This window comes from Hemicordylus capensis, chromosome 11 (genome assembly GCF_027244095.1).
Source record: "Hemicordylus capensis ecotype Gifberg chromosome 11, rHemCap1.1.pri, whole genome shotgun sequence".
Classification (NCBI taxonomy): Eukaryota; Metazoa; Chordata; class Lepidosauria; order Squamata; family Cordylidae; genus Hemicordylus; species Hemicordylus capensis.
In genome coordinates this window covers 18,567,679-18,585,909 of record NC_069667.1, presented here as the reverse complement: position 1 = coordinate 18,585,909, position 18,231 = coordinate 18,567,679, and the positions used below count along the sequence as shown (strand labels likewise).

Genomic DNA, 18,231 nt, shown 5'->3' with positions numbered 1-18,231 from the left:
GCATCTTCCAAAACCTTAATGAGGAACAAAATCGCTGTGGTTTTCCCTGTTGGGGTAACTTCGTTTGACTGGCACGTCAGGCCATTGTGGGAGATTTGGGTGATACGAGGAAGCCTGTGCATACTTGGTCCCAATACGAGGAGAGAGGGCAGTGACAGTGTAGAGCAGAAGACCCGGGGCCTCCCAGGGTTGTGAAGAAACGAGGGCCCTGGGTGGGACTGGAATCAGGAACATGGGCTGCAGTGCAGGAGGGGTTGCCACGGAAGAAATGGCCAGGCCTGCACAAAGGGACTTCTTTGCTGGCCCCAAGGGGCCCAAAGTACTGTGGTGCCTGAGTGAGGTGCAAAATACTGCCTTGCCCCATGGATCTGTTGAGTTCCACCCCCTTTCAAAATTGACTCTTGCAAGCTTTGAAAGTGCATGGGAGGCTGGGAAGAGGAAAGGTTGTTAGGAGCCGCCTCCTTCCCCCCTCATGCTGTGGGTAACTAAGAATTTTTTTCAGTCATATACTTTTAATGTAATCATTAATGTGCCGAAAATTTACCTCGGTCCCTGCGTACCAAGTCATGGTGGGTTCTGGCCCACCAGGATATTTGAGTTGTGCACCCCATGTAGTGTGATGGGAGAGGACTCTTGTGGCAGAGCAGTGGTCTTCACTGTTTTCACTTTCCCCACCTTTCAATGTGATCCCCACCTTTCAATGTGCGAGCCATTTCCCACTGTGCCGACCTCCCTCCAGTCTTCCCTCCAGTCTCTTTAAGAGAGAGGGAGCCCTCTCTCAAGAGCCCTAGGAGGAAAGCACTGGAAAGGGCTACATTTCCAGCACTCTCGACACACCTTCCAAGATGGCTCAGGGGCTCAGGTTTCCCTCGAAGGAGCCTTACTGGTGCCAGGCACAGCACTGCGCCATGAGAATGGTGGTCTCCGCATGGTGCCAGGCGGGCCATGCAGAGTACTTCAGCCGGAACTTTGCACAGGCCCAATCAAGAATTAATCTGGAAGCCATAGTTAGGGTTTGATGTGGGCTGCTACTGGCCCCCAGGCCTAACAGTGAAGGACACTGGTAGAACAAAGGAGATGGCCATGGTTTGGTCTTTGGTTCAGGGTGATGTTCTTGGTCATGCCATAATGTAAACTCCCCACAGCTCCTGTGGGGAGAATCACCCCACAGGCAATTCTGAGAGGCGGTTTGGATCTGGGAGAGGCCTGCCCGCAGCAAGAGTGTGTAGAGCAGGCTATGTCTATTGGCCGTTTGCTTTATTGCCTGCTTCAGCCGTGTGGCATAGTCCTGATAGACACCACTTTCTCTGCAGACAAAAGTCTCATCCGCCTTCACCAAGTGTCTTAAGGCAGCGGCCCCCGTCGCCTGCTCGAGTCCCCAAGCCAGCACCCATCCAGCGCCCGTCTCTCACTCCAAATGTCCTCAGCATTACCAAAAAGAAAACCGACACGGAGTCCAAACCAAAGGAGAGGGCAGAGGAAGCTGGAGGAAAAGAGCCAGGGCCTTCTTCGCAAACCTCAGAGAGAGAGAATGCTGCAAATGCTTCAAAGACCAAAGAAGGTAAGCAAGCTGATGAGTCGTGTGTCGTGTGGGGCTCAAGCTCTCTCTCAACAGAGAGGTGGCCAGCGGCGTGTGGTGAGCAGTCCCCAAAATCTTTCTGGTGGCCACAGTGGCTTGAATGATGGACAGTGAATTGCTCCCAAGTGGGTACTGCATTTTAGAGGGACAGTGAAGGCTGAGATTTGGGGCTTTTCTGCATCAAAAGCCTCCGTAATGCTTTTGATCCGTAAGTTAGTATGTGTGGTGTTAGTAAATGCCAATTCCATTCTGTGATCAGAAATTGCTTTAGATTTCTGAGTAGCTTTCACACATGAAGAGTAACCAATGATGCAGAGAATGGTGGGTTGCTCTCACAGAACGAATGATCAAACTCAAAAATGTTTTCCCTTCATATTGACTTCTTCATAAATTTTGCTAGTGGTTCTTACGACTTCTCATAACTTGTTGTTGCCAACCTTTCCTGTCGTTTAAACTCTTGTGCTGAGAACTCTGTTTTCCTAGAGTGATAACAAAAAATATATGCCTCGGGGAAAATCCTCGTCTCAATGCGGTTCGACTGTAAAGGGGGAAATGGTTGGTTCATACATAGCTAATCTATGAATTTTGTCAGGTCTGTATGGAAGGTGGCAAATTCATATGGAAGAGTGCATTTTGTGCTGTGTATTGCTATATCAAAGCGTAGGCTATCCAGAAGGAGAGTGGTTTTATTGTGCTGTGTGTTGTACGTGCTATAATGGCTGACCTGAGACTAAGGGGGATTTTGGCCTTGACTGGCTCACGCAAACCATTGTCTCCGTTACCCATCAGTAAAGAACAGAATGACTTTGCCTTGCAGGGTTGGTATGAAGGATGAACAAAATAAAGATGCTTAAGCAATCTGTGCTATAAAGGCATTACCAGTGTTTCTAATTTTGCTTTTATTATCATGAGCATTGGTTGATTTTCACTTTTGAGTTGCGAACTTCTAAAACTAATTTTCTGATTTTGCATTTTATAGTTGGTATAGTAGGCTTGGTTCTCAAAAAAAAACAACCACTTAACAAATAGGTACTTGTTAAACACACCTACAAGTCTCATTGTTCATGCCTGATACCTCTGAGATTACACCATTTGACATTTCCATGGAAATTAAAGGCGGTGATTTTTATTTATGTGGAGAAAAAGAAGTCAGTTTTTTGGAGTCTCGGTAAGGGAACTGCAAGAGTTCCACTGAAAAGACAGTTTGTGTGTACAGTTGCTCAGGGTTCTGTTGCCCTGGGAAATAAGGTCCTGCAGAATGAATGCATCGGTCGTCTCCCCTCCTTGCTCCTGCACACAAAGGAGCACATGCCCTACCCCTCTGAGCAGGATGACCACCCTCCGTCATCTCCTGAAAAGAGACATTTTGGAGATGTCCTGGGCATTTCTCTTTCTGGAGAAGGACTTAGGGGAGACCTTAGCGGAAAAAGGCGTTTGACCAGGCACCTGGTGGAAGGATCCCATTCTACAACCAGCTATAGGTAAGTGGGTTGCTTGGCTAGTCCCTTGGGTGTGAAGTGCATGTAAGGAAGCATGGCAGAGTCTGAGGGCTCCCCTGTGTTAATGCTTTAGGCTGGAAGCTGTGTGACTAATCCCCGTGTTGTGTGTACTTAATTGTTCCTCATCCCCCACTCCTTAGAGCAGGGGTTCTCAACCTTGCGTCCCCGGACGTTGTTGGACATCAACTCCCACAGTCCCCAGCCACAACAACCTTTGGCCGCCCAATGGGTGTTCAGCAAAGTGTTCAACCTTTGGCCATTGTGGGATTATGGGAACTGAAGTCCAACAACATCTGGGGATCCAAGTTTGAGAGCCCCCGCCTTAGTGCATCTGGATCTTACATCATGCATGCTAAACGTCTACACAACACTAGCTCCTTTTGGCAACACCCCTGGCTTCAGTCCTGCATGTTTTCCTTTGCAGAATCGCCGACACCCTTCACACCACTACCTGATTTGCCGCCTTCCATCTTCGCCCCCTCGTATCGTACTGGTGCACCTTACTGGTCTCCGGATTTACAGTACCTCTCCTCTGCTGCAAGAAAGATAGTTTTAGAATTCAACCCGATGTCGGTTGCCGGTGCTTCCTCACACACCCACTCTGGCTCTTCCCCCCCTTCCTACTCTGACCCTGGGGGCAGCACTCACTTCCCGCACCCACCTCCGCCTCACTTTGCTGGTGGCCCTCAGAATGTGGGGAACAGGCGGCCCCTGAAGAGACCCAGGAATGGCTTTCCCCCTAACTTCACGGTGGAAGCGACAAGGCAGGGTGATGGGATGGGCAGCCCCTTCCGGTGCTTTGGTTTGCCCTGCACCCCTCCGAGGGGCGGCTCAGGCTACAGCCTAGGCTCTCATTCCTCTCTTGGCGGGAGGCTGCCGGCAAGTGGCATGACTGATCCCTTCATCCTGGAGAAATTGCTCCACACCTTCCAGACCATGCGGAGCAGTGTTGACAACATCAGCCAGGAGCTCCGAGTGCTGAACAGCCACCTGGCCAGCCTCTCGCGCCACTTCAGTACAGCCCCCTATCCTGGCCGTTACCCACCGCCAGAGCAAAACGGCCCAGACGGCTACTTTTCAAGAGATGCACCCTACTTCAGGATCTAAGGCCCGTCACCTCGACCTCACCGACTAATCTGGATTTGGGTCTTGTGTACTTGGACCGAGCTTAGCTCTAGAAGCAAAACCACTCAGTTTCTTGACCAGATGCTCTACTGGCCCCTCGATATGGCCGCTGCCGGCCTCCACCTGGGTCACCACGAGGGAAGGAGACTGCTGCAGCCTTCTACAAGTATAATCTAGATGCCCTTGCAGATGTCACATGGTACTGAAGGATGCCTGCTCAGTTGTGTTAATATCTGGACGGAATATACTTGAGTCTTAACGCTGCCAGACCATTTTGAGGCAGAGTGAAGCTAGCAATAGTCTGCGTGTGAGTGAATGAATGAGTGAGACCTTTGTATTTAAAATGTCTGTCAAATCTGTGGCAATAAATGTCTTTCCAGATACACGAAGCAGTCTCTTTTTAATACAAGTATCCATCCATTGGTATGTGCCATGATTAATGTTTGTAGTGTTATATCCCCTTATGAATTTCCTTGTGCTTTATTTTGTACAAAATCCTGAGATCATGAAAAGCATTCCAACTTGCATATTGTGTTATGATGCTTGCATTCTTTCTCTCCCCCCCGCCCGCCCATCATGGTGGGCTTTGTACTCCTTGTATATAAGGTCAAGAAACTTATGTTCTACAAACACAATCCTTATCTCAAATATTTTATTTATTTATGTATTTATTTATTTATTCATTACATGTATATACCGTCAAATTGTGCCTCTAGGCAGTTTACAAAAAAATTTGAAATCAACACTTTAAAACACAATTGAACAATGTAAAGTAAAGAGGGAGGAAGTTTAGTGGATGGGGGGAACTATATTCTCAGACACTACAAAGAACTGCGAGGGAGGGGGAATACTTAAGTGGTGAGAGAATCAGAGAAAATGCACATAGCTGAGATCATTCTGAAGCTGCAGAGAATTCCCAAGAGGCAGATTGCATTTAGAACTCCACCTTGCATTTAGAATTTCCACTTTGGAAACCTTTTTGTTGAAAAGCGGGATATAAATATTTGGAGCAGTCCAGGTTTTAGGACGACGACGACTACTGCTATAGTCCACGGGCATCCCTCATTCTGTTCTTTAGCACTGCTGGGTGTTGGGCATTAAGGAGCATCTGTGTTCCATTTGCTTGCATTAGTGATCTTGGGTGAATAGATTCTCTCGTTTTTGACATAGCTAACATTGTTCTTTAACTGGTGTGGTTCATCTTTTTTTTTTTTTTTTTTTTTTAAATTGTGTACCAGTACAGTGGTAGGATGATATGTGTGGGTGTGCCTTAGCTGATTCCTATCATTAAGTTTTCAGAGGGGAACGTTCAGACCTGGTCTGCCCTTTGTAAAGGACCAAATAAATCTTTTAGCTTCCTAGTTTAGTTCCACTCTGCTACAGATAGTAGCAGATACCTTGGGGCTGGATTGTTGATGATTATATGAAGCTGTCTTGTACCAAGTCAGACCATTGGTCCATCTAGCCATCGCATGTCCTCTGGCTAATGGTGGCCCTCCAAGGTGTTGGCACAGAGAGGATTTTCCAAGACTTGCTACCCCAAATCCTTTTATGCTGGAATTGAACCTGGGACCTTCTGCATTTAAAGGGCCCTGTATCTATCTATCTGAAATATATATGTGTACTGTGTTTGGAGAAACCGCCCTGTTTCTCCAAGGAGCCCAGAGCAGTGTACATGGTTATGCTTATCCTCACAACAACCCTGTGAGGTAGGTTAGGTTGAAAGATAAGTGACTGGCCCAGAGACATCCTATGAGTTTCATGGCCGAATAGGGATTTGAACTTGGGTCTCCCCGGCTGAGTCCAAAGTGAGCATGTTCTCTTTGCTACAGCTAAGGTATTGGTTAACCAAAATAGATGTCTGAGTGGCTAATTGGGAGGTGTGAAATGCTGAAATGTTTCCTCTCACTTCCCGCTCTCTACCCGCTACTGCTTTGGGATCACTTACAGAGTTTTGTATTCTTTAGACCAGGGGTGGGGAACCTTGGCCCTCCAGCTGTTGCTGAACTACAACTCCCATCATCCCCAGCCACAATGTTGCTGGGGATGATGGGAGTTGTAGTTCAACAACAGCTGGAGGGCCAAGGTTCCCCACCCCTGCTTTAGACCCTAGCCTCTCCCTTGTCCCACCTCTCAAACATAGAAGGAACTTGGGCTGAATATGGCTGTGAATACAGTTTGAGTCTCTACTTTTGGCAGACACGACAGCAGAATAATTCCCACAAAGAGATCATGAGGCTCATAAACCAAAGTTGTTGCTTGAACATGAAGCCTTCAAACTACTCAATACAGCTACTCTGAATTCTGTGCTAGGGTGACCCCAAATCTTGCTCCACGAAAAGTGGAACAATGTGAAACTTTGTAAATGAGCCAGCGTGGTGTAGTGGCTAGAGTGCTGGACGAGGACCGGGGAGACCAGAGTTCAAATCCCCATTCAGCCATGATATTAGCTGGGTGACTCTGGGCCAGTCACTTCTCTCTCAGCCTAACCTACTTCACAGGGTTGTTGTGTGGAGAAACTCAAGTATGTAGTACACTGCTCTGGGCTCCTTGGAGGAGGAGCGGGGACCTGAAGTTGGGAACCCTGGGATTATACAGAGGTCTGGTGTCAGAGGATAGATTTGGTTGAATCGGAAACTGTGTCGGTAGTTCAGCTGTGGCGTTGTTCATGCAATTGTTTCAATGCCATCTTTTCAGATGCTGGTAGCAAAGCTGTTCCGGGGACCACAACAGCCGAGGAAGCTGCGAGAATCTTGGCAGAGAAACGCCGCCTTGCAAGGGAGCAAAGAGAGCGTGAAGACCAGGAGAGAGTTCAAAGAGAAGAGGAGGAAAGGTAAACTGTTAAGTGGGCAGAGTTTCCCCTCAGTGTCTTTTCTATACAGTGTCCGTATGCATGGAAAAGCACCATTTCGTCCAAGGAACTTAAACTGCGAAAGGCAGGCTTGTAGTCATAAGCTTCTCTAGTCACCTGCGATGAGCAGGAATCTGGCTCAGGCTTTCAGTTTACAAAGAGCTGATCTTTCTTTCCTCCGTGCTCCACATTCTGCACTGCTGGAGTTGCGCTCTTCTTTGATCCACTAAAAGCGCAGAAGCAGGAGGCTGACCTACAAGTGTGCAAAGGCAGGGAGCTGACCCGGATTTGATTGTGTTGGCTCTCTTAGGATCAGAAAAGAAGAAATGGCCAAGAAAGCTCTCGAAGAGCAGGCGCAGTTGGAAGCGGCTCTCTGCCAGCTGGAAGAAGAGAGGAGGGCAGAAGAAGAGGAACAGCAGAAAATGGCCGAGGAGGAGCGAATTCGGAGGGAGCAGGAAGAACAGGAGAAACTGGCTGAGCTGCTGCTGCAGGTTTGGTCTCCAGATGCAGAGTAGGATGGGGCCTGGGTGCTGATCCAATGACTTCCTGATGGCATTTCTTTCATCTTAGCGAGAAGAGGCTGAAGCGAAAGCTCAGGAGGAAGCTGAAAGGCAGCGGCAGGAACGCGAGCGGATTATGCAGCAAAACATGCAAGAGAGACTGGAGAGGAAAAAGGTACTTGCTGTCTAGCATCCTGATGCAAACAGGGCCAGAAGGGTTGGTGGGAAACAGGATTGGCGAACAGAGTTCTGCTTGAATGCAGTTGTGGTGACAGGCACGGTTGGGAGCTAAATTTTGCAATATATATATTTTTAATATTTAAAAATATAGTTTTAAAAATACAAAAAGAAGACACTTTCCAGTGTTTTGACAGTCAGTTACTCAATTCACAAATTATCTATACCTGTTTTAATCAATCGTATCTACAAGTATTTAATATCTACCAGCTAATCACCCCACAATGACTGAAGGAATTCATCAGTTTTCTATTATATATACATAATATGTATTGTGTGGTGGTGGTGGTGGTGGTGGTGATGATGATTACTACATTTAGATCCCGCTCTTCCTCCAAGGAGCTCAGAGCGGTGTACGGCATACTTAAGTTTCTCCGCACAACAACCCTGTGAAGTAGGTTAGGCTGAGAGAGAAGTGACTGGCCCAGAGTCACCCAGCTAGTACCATGGCTGAATGGGGATTTGAATTCTGGTCACCCTGGTCCTAGTCCAGCACTCTAACCACTACACCACGCTGGCTTTCATACACAAACACACACACACACACACACACACACACACACACCTGTTCCTACCCTCATCCTCCACATTTGACTGGTCTTTGTTCTGGAGCAAAGAAAGAGGAAGGAGTTAGTTGCTAGAGGCAGGGTAGCAGGGAGAACCAGCGCTTAATCTCGATGTGATCTCAGTGGCCTCACTCTCATTCGAACAGAGAATTGAAGAAATAATGAAGAGGACTCGGAAGGGAGACCAGAGCGGAGCCAAGGTAAGGACCTGTGTCCCCATATTTGCTGTGTCTGCTTCCAGTTGTTGAAGCTCAAAGGGATGTTGTAGACACCTGACTTCATATGCTAATCAGGAAATCAATGCATGCAATAAGGAGACGGCTTCCTCTTGGAGCGGAAAGGTCCTCGCCCAGGTCCAGCACAGGAAACCACTATTACTATTACTACTGCTGCTCTTCAACCAAAATTCACAAATCGGTTTACAAAGAAAAATGCACAAATAAAATGGTCCCCTGTCCCCAAAGGGCTCACAATCTAAAACACACACCATGGTGTGCAGCTGCTGCTACAACCTCTGTAAATGAATAAAGTCCTCTCGTCTGAGTGGATTTGTGGTGCCAGCACTACTTCAACCACGACTACAAATATTTACATACTGCTTTTCAACAAAAGTTCTCAAAGCAGTTTACACAGGAAATTATAAATAAATAAACCTCAAAGGGCTCACAATCTAGAAAGAAATAGAAAATAGCCACCAGCAACCACCACTGGAGGGATGCTGTGCTGGTCTTGGACAGGGACAGTGAGCTAGTGAATGAATACCACACAAGGAGAGCCAGAATGCCTCTTTTTGCAAAGGTGACGTGGCCCATGCATCCCCATGCGCTTTTATTTTTTTAAACACCAAGAGTCAGTCAGTCTTTATTATGGCCAGTAAGCAGCAAGACCAAACGAAGGCGTTCATACGAATCATACATCACTGGCTGTCATTGATTATACCATTGTTCCTCATATTGACTAGAGAAGCATACAGTGTGGCCTAGATGCTAAAAAACAAAATTTAGCCACTATATAGGTGACATGGGAATCTCGATCCAAATTTTCTTTTTCTTTCTCTAAAAGAAACTGAACATAAAGATCAACCAAATGTCCTGGGAGTTTCACTAATCCAGTTGCCACTGTAAAATGGGTATATGCTGAAATCTACCTTCCAGTAGCGCCGAAGGAAGGGCATGGAAGCGAGCCCTAGAAAATGCCCAGCAATCTTTGGGATATGTCAGAGATGAAAGATTGGGTGCTGGTACAATTACAGAGGGTTCTCTCAGTATCTTATAGAAGCTAGGCAGCAGACATATATCATTCTGCTGATCTTTATTTGTTGTTGAATAACTTCTTTTGACTGTTTAAGACCAGTGTTCCCTCTAACAGGAATTCCCAGGTGTTGTTGACTACAACTCCCAGAAACCCCAGCTGCAATGGCTTTTGCTCAAGGATTATGGGAATTGTAGTCCAGAACACCTGGGAATCCCTGTTAGAAGGAACACTGTTCATGATGCAAGGAAAACAGAAAACCAGGAGACAGGCCATAGGAAAACAACTTATCCTCAAAACCCCTCTGCCAAGCAGACTGGAAATTATCCATCAATATCAAGGGTGTCAGTCCTACAAGAATAAAATTAAGCTTAAGCCAGAAATTAATAATGGCCAGCCAAATTCTGGCTTCTACTCTAATCAAACCTGCTTCCAACCTTAGTGCAGCATTGGCAACCCATCTCGGCATTATGAAGAGGGCTCTTGAAAATCCAGACTAGACCCTCTCAAGTAGGTCAAAGTTAGCATAAGGGCCCAATTGTGCTTCTGGACATTAGAATCTGTGGCTCATCTCCGCCTCTTGAAAGTAACTCCTTCCCCTTTCTTTGCTCCAGAACGATGACCAGTCAAATGCGGAGGATGACGGTGTTGAAGAGGATGAAGAACTGGGCCTTGAGAAGCAAGATGAACCTGGTAAGGACAGTCCTGCAACTGGAAGGAAGTCTTAAGCCCATGCAGTTGGGGTCATGGAGGGATTCCCAGCTGATCTGTTGTGGTGCGGTGGGGAGGGGGTTCAGTCGTGTTAGTCAAACAACAAACAATAGGATGCAAGTTGGGAAGAGAGAAACCTGCATGCTATTGACGAAAACAGTTTGTATGAACTCCCCATGATCTTTCATATCTTGTATGTCTTTTTGAATGTAATTGGGAGCACTGTATTCCTCTTTGCCATGTTGGGCATCCCAAGATTCAACTGGTAACTCTTAATCCTTGATTTCAGAAAAGAAAAATTACATTGACTGCTCCCTAGAAGGCAGTCCAGTGGTCATGCACAGTTCGCCTTTGTTGCAAGATGGATCAAAGATGGAACCAGATGATGTCTTTATAAATGGCGGTGACCAAGAGGAAGTTGATCAGAGAAAAGATGGAAATTCTGTGTGCTTTACTCAGAATATAGAAGCCAGGTAAGCTGGGTCCACAAAATGCAGAAGAGCCTGCTGGATCAGACCAAGTCTGTCTGGCCAGCAACGTTCTTCCACAGTAAACAGCCAAATGCTTCCGGGGGAGCCCACAAGCAAGGCATGAAGATTAATCACTTTTCCTTGTTGCTGCCCAGATATTAATCAAAGGTACACTGCTTCTAAACTTGGCAGTTCCATTTAGCTATCATGGATTATAGCCAGTGTTCCCTGTAACAGGAACTCTCAGATTTGGGGGCACAAGCTTGAGAACCCCTGTTCTAATTACATGAAGACGCATTGGATCAGTGTCTAAATTAGGAGGCTTTGGCCTAAGCCACCTCCATAATGGACTAAACGTTGAGTTCATGGCTAAACATTGGGATTTGGTCAGTATAGCCTAGTCCAAGGATTCTCAACACTGGGTCCCCAGATGTTATTGGACTTTAATTCCCATAATCCCCAACCAAAGTCCACTGGTGCTGGGGATTATGGGAGTTGAAGGCCAGTAACATCTGGGGACCCAGCGTTGAGAATCCCTGGCCTAGACTACTCATCTCAACTTCCCTAGTGCAGAAGTTTAGGGCAAGCCGAGCAAATTCTTAACTGGAAAACTGTGTTTGCTCTGGGATGGAACTCAAGGCTCGCTGGTACTGAACTGGTCAAAGGGACCAACTGAAACAAGCTTAGACCTGACTCACAAGGGTTCAGGAGTGCTGTAATTATTCTGAAATCATTGTAAGTTTTGGAATATAAAATTCTTCTACTTTCAAAAGTAGAAGAGAACACAGTAAGTGTTGAAGACAGTGAGGCTTGCTATCTTAGTCTATGATCTTGCATGCTAGCAACTGTTTTGGTCATTGCAGAGTCTCTGCAGGTAGTTTCCCCCAAACAAAAATAACTAGCGTAAGCAGATCTGTCTGTCTCATTGCTGGAGTCTACTCAGAAATAGGTTCAAAACAAAACCTATTCTCTTTGCCCCTCTCTCTTCCCAGCCCTCTGGTGAAAGAAACTATTATTAAGAACTCTGAAATCCTGCATGTTAATGAAGCTGATCACCCAGTTGGATTTCTATCTAATCTGAATGGGAAATCTTCCACATGGAGCTTTGAGGAGTACATTGATCTTGGCGTCCATCCCAAGTCAACCCGGCTAAGTTCAGAGAGCATCGCTGATAGAGCCACCCAGAACTTGAAAGACGCTACCACAGTCCCCACCAGTCCCAAGCTGGCTTTTGAGGAGGAGAGCGCCGTGAATTCCTTAATCCAACCAATAGAGACTGCATCAGGTAATACATGTTGACTTGTGTCTGTCTCGGGCTGAAACTCAATTAAGAGCACTTCTATCCCAAGCAAACCATTTCTTCTTGCAGTTCAGACTCCGCAGACTTGCTCTGAACAATAATTTCCATGGCCCGGTCTAAAGACATACGATGTGGCTACCTTGCTAAAGCTAAACAAGCCTGAGTCTTTCAGTGCTGGGATGAAAGGGCTGGTTGGGAACCTCATGAGTTTTACCACGAAGCAAGGCAGGGTATACGGTTATTAAATTCTGCTTTCAAAGAACTTGAAACGTTGGAAGTGCAAAAGGAAATATACTAGCTGACTTGAAGTAGGGGGCAAAATGAAGGGTGATTGGGTGGATGGTCAGGGGTGGGTGGGTGGTCAGGGGTGGGTGGGTGGGTTAACATGGCCTCTTCTAGTTCCCACTGCAAGCCAGAAGCAATTCATGGCTTGCATAGTCTGTGTCTGTATTATTTTATTTAAAACACTTATACCCTGTCCCTCCAGTAACTACTGCTTGGAGTGGTTCACAAATACCTTATAAAATATAAAAAATAATATAAATTAACTAAAAGCATGCCTTAGTTAAAACCAAATGTAAAATGACGAGTTAAACAGTTAAATATTCTCACACTCTTGCTCGCCCATTTTCAGTAATTAAGCCCTCTGCTAGCAGAATACCAGCTGTTTGGTGTGGGAGGCTTTCGGTCAGGGAGGGATGCCTCAACCCTGGGCCCTAGGGCAGCCCTCTTTTTAGTCTACTTGAAATCGGGGAATAGGACAACTCGATCATATATGTCTAAAGGGTATACCCAGGATTGTTTTGTACGTGGAAGCGTGTGCATCCATCCCAGTGCCTGAAATGACAAATACTGGTGTGCATTTGTGATACACGTGGTGATTTCCAAGTGGTCTCCCTGCACAGAGAAATGTTTCCTGGGGTGGGGTGGGCCGGACTGACACTGATTCCTGCTGTTCAGTTTCATGTCCCGTCTGCACTTCGGCATGACGATACTAAAGTGTTCTCTCGCCTTTGAACAGAACTGTGAACCTTAGAAACCTGGAAGGCTCCTGACCGCACTTCAGGAATTCAGGGTTTCGTCAAGTCATGAAGGCCTTGTTTGAAAAAGCTGCTTGTGAACCGTTGTCCACCTCCCAAGTTTTGTGCAAAAAAACCCAAAACCCGTTCCCGCCTAACTTTGCACCTTGAAACCTTTTCAGGGAGACTCTCTTGCCATTGTTGCTTTCTCAGATTTCATTAGTGGATCTGTTTAACCAGGTTTCCTTTAAAAAATATCCCTTGTTCTCCTTTGGATGAAATGTTCACTAAATTGCCTGCGGGTCCTTAACTTCCTTGTTAACATGAGATACAGTGGCTTGTCTTGGAGCCTTCGAAGGATTGTTGCACACCTAACAGAGCAAGCGAAATAAAACGCTATAATCGAATGTGTATTAAAACCAAACCCATTTTGTCCTGTGTTACTAGTGTTGGTCGTGGACTCGTGCAGTGGGCGGTAGCACTCCAGGGGAGCTGAACTTAAACAGCCAGGATCGCACTGCCTCCCTCCGTGTCGAGTCACCGTGTTTTGTCAGATTGTTTCTAATCAAAAACTTGATGTAGGTTCGAAATCGTCTTGATCAACAAGAGCCCTCTGCAGATGTTCTACAGAGACCCTGAACAGTCTCTAAAACAGGGTCAGGCGTCCCTGTTAGTGCCCCGCTCACGGTTCGAGTGGTGTTCATCGGAAGAGGGGAATGCCATATCTGTGATTGGGGCCACACCTCCCTATCACAGAATCCCCTACCATCGTGGATACACCATTCACCTCTTAAGCCGAACTCCGCTCTAACTGTGAGCAGGGTGCTGACAGAGATGACTGATGGGGCCAGGGCGGGACTTCTGATCCTGTTTTAGGCGCTGTATACAGCATCTCTGTATACCATCTGAAAAGGGCTAAGCACTTGCTCCTTGGGCAGCGAGTTAAAAACTGTCAAGCTGAAAAGGCAGGCTGCCCTCCAGAGTTCCAGCTGGGTGCAGGGCTCGGACAGTTTCTGGAATCTCTCCCCTCCAGCACTTATTTTCTAACGCAGTTACAACATGTGCTGTATGCCGTAGGGGGTAAAAACGCTGCTGTTTCAGGGTCAGACTGCCTACACGCACATGCGTGCGCATGCGCACACACACACACAGATGTTGCACAGTGTAGAGTCGCAGAAAGAGTGTGTAGGGTGAGCTGCATGTTTTGGAGGGGGCCGGAGTACCAGCAGACTGAGCCCCTAACCTTATTTTCCTTAAGTCACGTATGCCTTCCCAGGGGTGGTGGTCTTCAGTCATGTGCCATCCATCACGGAATTTTAATACAGGGGTCCTCCAGCCTAGGTTGCTAGATGTTTGACTACAACTCCCATCATCATCCCCAGACACAAGCCATTGTGGCTGGGGATGATGGGGACTGTAGTCCATCAGCGTCTGGGGGCCCACATTGGAAAACCCATTTTGGTGTCACTTCACCACCTAACTTGGTGGAGGAAAGGAGAAGCCAATGGTGGCGCATGGCCCACCAGACCACTTCATTGCGCCGTTCCATTCATTTTGTCGAGGTTTGTGTGGATTCTCCTGCAAAGGAAACGGGTGGGAGTGGCCCCATTGGATTCCTTCCCATTGTGTGGCTGCCGTCAGTTGTGTTTTTTTTAAGTACATGTATTTAAGTTGCTCTTCACACATGTAAGTATTATTTTTGTGTGTACATAAAACCAGTATTAGACCCTTGAAGTTGTGCGTTTATTTTATTGTTTGTCCATGTTGAATTATTCTCCATGTTGTCATTCTGCTAACGCTGTCCCATGGCTTGCCTCGGCCCTCAGGGCTGTTCTCTGCAGTATGCAACCTGTTTAGCCCTCAACCACCTGACTCTGTCCAGAATGCAGGAATGAACCCAGTGGCTGCTTCCCCCCCCCCCTTTTTTTTCTTTTGGCAAATACCTGGGGAAGAGAGCCATCATGGGCCAGTGTCTGGATCGCTAGCTAGAGGTCTCTTTCGAAAAGCTGCTTTCTCCAGAAGTGTGCTTTAACCCTCTACAGCAGGCCTGCTCAGCTTAGCCCCCCCGCCCCCGGCAGTGTTTGAACTACAACTCCCATACTCCCCAGCCACAGTGGCCAATAGCCCAGGATTATGGGAATTGTAGGCCAGCATCTGCAGGAGGACCGAGGCTGAGCAGCCCTCTCTACAGCAAGGGTTCTCGAACCTGGATCCCCAGATGGTGTTGGACTTCAGCTCCCATAAGCACTGCCAATGGTGTCTGGGGATTATGGGAGTTGAAGTCCAACACTTCACTTGGGGACCCAGTCCGAGAACCCCTGCTCTACAGCCATTTCAGTCCCATCTAGCAGCCTCCCCTCAACACCAGTGTTCTCACTGGAACCAGTTCAGTTGGAAAGAGGGCCTCTTCACCTCCTTGTCCTCCCCTGCCAGACCTTTTGCTCCTTTCCAAATCTTGTAGAACTGTTAGAGACTAGAGCAGTGCCTTAGGTTCACCAGACGAAAAATGTATTTTTGTACAATAGCGCTCTCATGCAGGCAGAGACAATCATTCTAACAAGCAGGGCGATTCTGATATCTTTTTTTGTCTTTTCTGTGCAGACTGTTGCCTGTTAGATGCTTTGTTAAGCTGTAATGTAAATATGTATGCACTGTTAAATAAACTTTGCAATTGAACGGTGACTGGTTGTGATGGGTTATTAAGGCTCCCCTCAAACATCCCCCTGCTCTCATTACACCTTAATTAGCTAATTAGATGAATTGAGAGTGGTGCACGGAGCCCAAGAAACCCACAGTTGCAGTGGTTCCCAACCTCTGGTCCATGAGGATACTGCAGGTGGTTTGCTTGGCTGGGGGGGTGGGGGGTAGAAAAGATAATAACGACATGGGAAGCTGCCTTATACCGAGTCTATCTAGCTCAGTATTGTCTACCCAGACTGGCAGCAGCTTCTCCAAGGTTTCAGGCAGGAGTCTCTCTCAGCCCAATCTGGAGATGCTGCCAAAGAGGGAACTGGAACCTTCTACATAAGAACAGCCCTGCTGGATCAGGCCCAAGGCTTGTCTAGCCCAGCCTCCTGTTTCATACAGTGGCCCACCAGATGCCTCCCGGAAGCCCACAGGCAAGTGGTGAGGGCATGTCCCCTCTCCGGCAGTGCTCCCTCTAACAGGGTTTCCCAGCTGTTGACTACAACTTGATAAACTCCCAGAACCCCCAGCTGCAATGGCTTTTGCTTGGGGATTCTGGGAGTTGTAGTCAACATCATCTGGGAATCCCTGTTAGAGGGAAAACTGCTCTCCTGCTGTTCCTCCCCTGCAGCTGGTATTTAGCGGCATCTTGCCTCTGGGGCTGAAAGTGGCCTATAGCCACCAGACCATAGCCACTGATAGATGCTCTTCCCAGAGCGGCTCCATCCCTTAAGGGGAATGCCTTACACAGCACTCACGTCATTGTAGTCTCCCATCCAAATACAAACCAGGGCAGACCCTGCTTAGAAAATGGGACCATTCCTGCTTGCTACCACAGGACCGGCTCTCCTCTTAAGGTTTGTTCATCTCAGACCCTCCGTCGTGAAGGACCTCTCGCTCAGACCTGACACCACAAGACTTCTAGAAGACCTTGGTAAGTACTATGCAATACTAATCATCAACCTCATTAGGTCTCCTCTTTTCCTCACTGCTAGGCCTACTGCAAGTAAATGGACTGTGATGAGTGCAATATGTTTGAGCGTAATAAACTGGAAAGAGTTGGAATTTTAATACCGGTTGATATGATTGACTCCCATCAGCCAGAGTTAAAAATGGCTTGCTTACATGGTGGTCCACAAAAGCTTTTGACGATGACGTAGTGCTCCATATAAAGAGGAAAGTTGGCGAGCACTGCACTGGTGCATATTGGCCTGAATCAGGCACTCTCGAACTTGGCTCCCCAGATGTTGGACTCCAACTTGCATGGTGGCTGGGGATGATAGGAGTTGTAGTCCAACAGCTGCAGAGCCGTATAGGAGAGGGGGGGAAGGGCACGCGGCAGCCTAAAGTGGCTCTCTGGCTACTGATTTGAGGCTCAAAGAGTGTTCTGGGACAGTTTAAGTTTGTAAATGGTCTGGCTCCTCTTTACAACCGCCCTCCTGTTGAGAAGGCTGAGAAAACAGTCAGTAGTGCAAGTGAGGTCTGTCCAATAGCCGAGTCAGGATTTGAACCTGGGTCTCCCCCTTCTGAATTTGGGTTGAGTAGTGAACTTGAGAGCCCCTGTTGGGCCAATGTGGGGACCCTTCTGGAATGCAAAAGGAGTGTCAGGGAGAAGACCTTCTCGCAGGTACGTCTGTAGTGCAGTGGTGGGTCACATGTTCTACATGTAGAAGCTTCCAGGTGGTGCTGAGAGAGAGCCCTCCCTGAAGCCCTGGAAAGCTGCTGGCAGACACTAGGGCAGTCCGCACAATTGACATTAGGGTGGGAGAAGCCCCCTACCCAAATCCAGGAGCTGGGCACACTTCTGATTTTTGATCATTCGTTGGATAAAAACAAGGTCAGAGGCAGGGCACTTGATGGCAGGGTACACGTTTCCAGCTGGATAGGACAACTGCCTCACCTACCTCCTTGAGACACTGGGGATGGAATCTGGGTAAGAACATACACAAGAACAGCCCTGTTGGATCAGGCCCAAGGAAGCCCATCTAGTCCAGCATCTTGTTTCCCACAGTGGCCCACCAGATGCCCCTGAGAAGCCCACAGGCACGAGTGCCTCCTCCTGCTGTTGCTGCAACTGGTATTCAGATGCATCCTGAGGCAGGAGGTGGCCTGTGGCCATTGACAAGACCTGTCTTCCATGAATTTATCTAAGCCCCGCTTAAAGCCATCCAGGGTAGGATGTGTGTGTCCTGCCCAGCTGGGGTTCAACTTGATGAAGGGAGTCTATCCTCCTGGTGATGATCCTGGCCGTCATTTTAGCTAACACACAATCGAAAATCAGGAGTGCACCAATTTTCTCCAACCCTAATGTCGATTGTGTGACCTGCTCTCCTGTAGGTAGTCCTGGGCTAAGATGGGTCACAGTTCTCATTTGGTGTAAGGCAGCTTTGTATATTCATATATATATATATATATCTCCAAGCAAAACACACTGTAGC

General features: G+C 47.4%; 1 protein-coding gene across 12 annotated transcripts in view; it reads left to right on the top strand.

Moving 5' to 3' along the window:
- MAP7D3 (MAP7 domain containing 3) overlaps positions 1 to 15,790 on the top strand; it is a 47,085-nt gene extending 31,295 nt beyond the window's left edge. For 10 of the 12 annotated variants that reach the window (XM_053273809.1, XM_053273811.1, XM_053273808.1 and 7 more), the window contains 9 exons: positions 1,314 to 1,561; positions 6,901 to 7,036; positions 7,365 to 7,545; positions 7,625 to 7,729; positions 8,504 to 8,557; positions 10,223 to 10,301; positions 10,609 to 10,792; positions 11,782 to 12,074; positions 13,556 to 15,790. In XM_053273809.1, coding sequence (XP_053129784.1) covers positions 1,314 to 1,561; positions 6,901 to 7,036; positions 7,365 to 7,545; positions 7,625 to 7,729; positions 8,504 to 8,557; positions 10,223 to 10,301; positions 10,609 to 10,792; positions 11,782 to 12,074; positions 13,556 to 13,587 — 1,312 coding nt within the window. In that variant the 3' untranslated portion in view covers positions 13,588 to 15,790. Of the gene's footprint in view, positions 1 to 1,313; positions 1,562 to 3,502; positions 4,587 to 6,900; positions 7,037 to 7,364; positions 7,546 to 7,624; positions 7,730 to 8,503; positions 8,558 to 10,222; positions 10,302 to 10,608; positions 10,793 to 11,781; positions 12,075 to 13,110 lie in introns of those variants that run through there. The other 2 variants (XM_053273810.1, XM_053273817.1) reach the window with 2 other exon arrangements.
- Positions 15,791 to 18,231: the final 2,441 nt, after the last annotated feature.